This window comes from Macadamia integrifolia, chromosome 7 (genome assembly GCF_013358625.1).
Source record: "Macadamia integrifolia cultivar HAES 741 chromosome 7, SCU_Mint_v3, whole genome shotgun sequence".
In the NCBI taxonomy this organism is placed as follows: domain Eukaryota; kingdom Viridiplantae; phylum Streptophyta; class Magnoliopsida; order Proteales; family Proteaceae; genus Macadamia; species Macadamia integrifolia.
Genome location: NC_056563.1, coordinates 19,666,582 through 19,671,041, shown reverse-complemented (window position 1 = coordinate 19,671,041; position 4,460 = coordinate 19,666,582). Strand labels below are relative to the sequence as shown.

At 41.7% G+C, this 4,460-nt stretch overlaps 1 protein-coding gene across 1 annotated transcript; it reads left to right on the top strand.

The window, feature by feature from the left end:
* The first annotated feature begins 1,820 nt into the window (after positions 1-1,820).
* On the top strand, positions 1,821-3,923 carry LOC122084516 (putative polyol transporter 1). The gene is made up of 2 exons (XM_042652816.1): positions 1,821-2,061; positions 2,331-3,923. Exons 1-2 carry the CDS (start codon positions 1,911-1,913, stop codon positions 3,773-3,775), a joined length of 1,596 nt encoding a protein of 531 aa, XP_042508750.1. The 5' UTR covers positions 1,821-1,910; the 3' UTR covers positions 3,776-3,923.
* Positions 3,924-4,460: the final 537 nt, after the last annotated feature.

Here is a 4,460-nt window from a genome sequence, read left to right as displayed (position 1 = left end):
AACTAAAGTGGAAATCAAGGTTGGGAACAAGGATTTTACATTTATGGGACAACTACAAACCTTGAATTCTTAGTACGATACCCTCAATTTAGTGTTTATGCATAATACATGTTATCAATAGCTTTTTTTAAGAAATTCTTTATGCAAAAGTGTTTAAAAAAATGTTTCCTATCCATTTATGTGTGTATCTTTAAGGTATCTTAGTGTATCTCCGATACAATATGATACCCTCCGATACGTATCTTAATTTTGATCGATCGATACGATGATCGATACCGATACTTTAATCCTTGGTGCCCCTTCTTACTATCTTCACAAAACAACCTCTTTCTCTTATGGGAAAATAAGTTTTCACTCTTGATAAGTTCAAAAGTAAGAGAGAAATGGTTAGAGGATCTCTCTCTCTCTCTCTCGCTCTCTTTTCTCTCTCTCTCTCTCTCTCTCAATCAATATGTTGTTGCAACTGTCATCATTAATTATATATTACTCTTTCTAGTAGGACTTTATTTGTTGTGAACTTTTATTTGTACATTTTCCTACAAGAGACTTTGTGGTGGAGTTCAAAATCCGGAGTTCAAAATCCTCTCTTTAGACCCTCTCCCCTACCAATGAGGTTGGTAGTCTAATGGTGAAAATGTCCTTAATACATCACCATTCGAGTTGGTTAGTTGTGAGTTTAAGTCTTGGCATGTCCACTATCACCCATTGGTCTTACGAAAACACTACTTGTCATACGGGAGCTTGTTCTGGGGGCTATGATCACTACCATAGAGCTTTTTTTTTTGGCCTACGAGGGTGAAAAAGTCCATGCCATGTTCATTGGTAGAATAACTCCTTCATTACCAAGGATTTAATTATGGTTGTCCTTGTACCATAAAAAAAAATATAATAATAATTATTATTATTATATTATTATGGGTGTCGATATGGATCCGGCTCCTTTTCTTAGCGGTGATCCCCTAGATCGGTCCATAGTTATCTGAGCAATCGCCATATGTCCAGTTGATGATCCAACGGTGCCCAATGAAGCACAAAGAACTTGGCACTGACAAAGACACGGAGAAAGAGGTGTTGGACGGCATCGGATTGTCGTTTGAACATGTGACGATCACTCAGATAGCTATGGGAAAGACATGGGCGATTTCACTTTGGAGAGGAGTCAAATCCTATTGATGTTGGTATTGATATCGGAATTGAATCAGTGTAGATCGATAGCTTTTGTTCTTACTTTTCAAGAAAAAGACATTTTCACTACGATTTTACTCATGAAACAATACTCATAATCGATGCAGATCAGTCAAATATCAATATTATTCTTGGCCGATATCAATACAATACAATGGATCCAATCTTATCATTATCCTCTCATTAATTGAGCCACTAAATCAAGAAAAATCGGTGATATACCTAATCTCCTCTTTTTTATATGGAAATATTTCTTTCCCTACTCTCCAATCCGTGGGATGATGGAAACCTATATTCAAAAGGGTAAAAAAGAAAAAAAGAAAAAAAAAATGCAAATAAAAAAGTAACGAGGACTTTCTCCATCAATAAATAACACGTGGCAAATAGAGACAAATTGAAGAGGACATTTGGATAAATTCACGAACCAAAGATTACAAAAGGCTAATAGCTCATTGGCTCTCATAGTTCCTTGACTATGTAACTACAGTCTAGCTAATTTCTCATTGGCTGTCATACCTAGCTAAACAGTCTAACGTCCCGTGATGACGTAAGATCAGTCTCATTAGTCATTACTCTATTCAGAGCAGTTTTTTTTTTAAGTCTATTTAAGCAGAAGAGATGATGACGGACAGCTCACGGTTACTACTTACTAGTTACTACTCCACTTGATACTTAAATCCCCCAGTCTCCGAGTAACTTTGGCCTAAGGTGGAAGAAGAAAAAAAATGGCAGCACTGGAAGCTGGTAGGAATGCCGCTTATGGATCACCGGAGAATCCAAAACCAGCCTTCAAATCGCCAGAAAAACGCCGTACTAACAAATATGCACTCTGTTGTGCAACCTTAGCTTCCATGTCTTCGGTTTTATTGGGTTATGGTGAGTATTCTCTTTTATTTATTCTACTCAATTTGTTTATCGTGATAATTTTACAGCGAAAGTGGATAACCTGATGTGAAGACTTATAGGTATTTGGCATAATTAAGGATCAGGTTCTGGCAAGAGCCTGAATTCACCTGAAAAAATATTCTAGAGTGAATTCCTTCGGTGTGAATCAGACCGTATGAAAATGGTTTTCATTTTAGATCCACACTCTTTGGGCATCTTCTCCCTAACGACTGACCATCTTTTATTTGCGTCTTGGTCAGATATTGGAGTGATGAGTGGAGCTGCATTGTCCATCAAAGAGGACCTCCATATAAGCGACACACAAATAGAAATCCTAATTGGGACTCTCAGCATTTACTCTCTTATTGGATCAGCGGCGGCTGGACGAACCTCTGATTGGATCGGACGTCGCTACACCATAGTTTTCGCGGCTGTGATCTTCTTCGTAGGAGCCTTAATGATGGGTCTCGCCATAAACTATGCCTTCCTCATGGTAGGTCGCTTCGTGGCCGGTATAGGCGTTGGCTACGCTCTCATGATCGCTCCTGTCTACACCGCCGAGGTGTCACCCGCTTCGTATCGAGGCTTTTTAACATCCTTTCCCGAAGTCTTCATCAACTTTGGAGTCTTGCTTGGCTACGTTTCCAACTACGCCTTCGATAAGCTTCCACTCCATTTGGGCTGGCGTCTCATGCTCGGTGTGGGAGCGATTCCGTCGGTGTTGTTGGGGATTTGTGTACTCACCATGCCCGAGTCACCGCGTTGGCTTGTTATGCAGGGTCGACTCGGTGATGCTAAACGGGTTCTCGATAAGACCTCCGATTCCAAGGAGGAGGCCCTGCTAAGACTCGCCGATATCAAGGAGGCAGCAAGGATTCCGGAGGAATGCAACGATGAGATCGTGGCTGTTCCAAAACTGAGCCACGGCGAAGGTGTATGGAAAGAGCTCCTCCTCCGCCCCACACCGTCAGTGCGACGTGTCTTGATCGCAGCCGTTGGTATTCATTTCTTCCAACCAGCGACTGGGATTGGTGCCGTAGTGTTGTACAGCCCACGGATCTTCGAGAAGGCGGGGATCACCAGTAAGAGCAAGAAGCTCGCAGCAACCGTGGCCGTTGGATTTACGAAGACTATCTTTGTCTTGGTGGCCACCTTCTTCGTAGACAAGTTTGGACGGCGACCTCTGCTTCTGAGCAGTGTGGGAGGGATGACTATCTCATTGGTTAGTATCGGATTCGGGTTAACGATGGTGGATACTCACCCGCATGAGAATATGGGGTGGGCCATGGCGCTGTGCGTAACGATGGTGATGGTCTACGTGGCGTTTTATGCGATTGGGGTGGGGCCTGTCACGTGGGTGTATTGCTCGGAGATCTTCCCGTTGAGGCTGAGAGCGCAGGGGTCGAGTTTCGCCGTGGCTGTGAATCTGGTGACGGCTGGGGTGCAGGCCATGACCTTTATATCGCTGTACAAAGTTATCACCATCGGTGGAGTCTTCTTCTTGTATGCCGGAATAGGAACTCTGGCATTTATATTCTTCTTTGTATTCCTGCCGGAGACGCGAGGGAAGACCCTGGAAGAGATGGAGGGGGTGTTTGGCAAGTTCAACTGGAGGGCCTCCCTCAATAACAACAAAGGCACTAGCCAGGGCAAACAAGCCACAGCCACCACTAATGGTGACGTTCAGTTAGGCACTAGAGGATAGGTGTCGTAATATAATAATGATAATGACTTGAGAACCAATAACTTATCTCAAATGTTGTTCATGTAATCATTCCAAAGCCTTGGTTGTACTGGAACAACGACTGTTTTTTTTTCTTCCCCTTTAATAGTGGAGGTTATTTTTGTTTTCTTAATTTTGAGGTATTGATCTTTGTCAACTGAGCAATTGTTTAAGATCTAAGGACGTTCTTATTCTCCGATATGTGAATGCGATTTTATTTCGTTAAGGTACAAACTAGGAGTTTAGAATGGAACCCAAAACTCTACCGACTGGACTATCTGGCACTTCTACAATTAATTACAAATTTTGTTATCTTTAAGTTAGGTTTGCATTTAAACCAATGGCCGAGTTTCCCTATGCCCATGGTGAATTGGACCGTAAGACTTGAGTTGCATGCGGAGGTATCAAGAAGGTGTTTTGGGATGATATTAAAATTGTATAGGGGTTTATAAGAGATAGTGTAATATCACCTGATTTTTCTTTGACTTAGTCCAACCATTACCTGAAGTGATGAGTCAACTAATGATGGGGCAGTTAAAGTCAATATTTTGCAATGGATGATGTGGTGATCAAAACGTAAACTTATTGACCAAAGTCCAAGATTCTTTGGCCTCGTCATCACTCTATTTTTGGTAAGTATTTAAATGTTTTTGAATTGTAAATTACC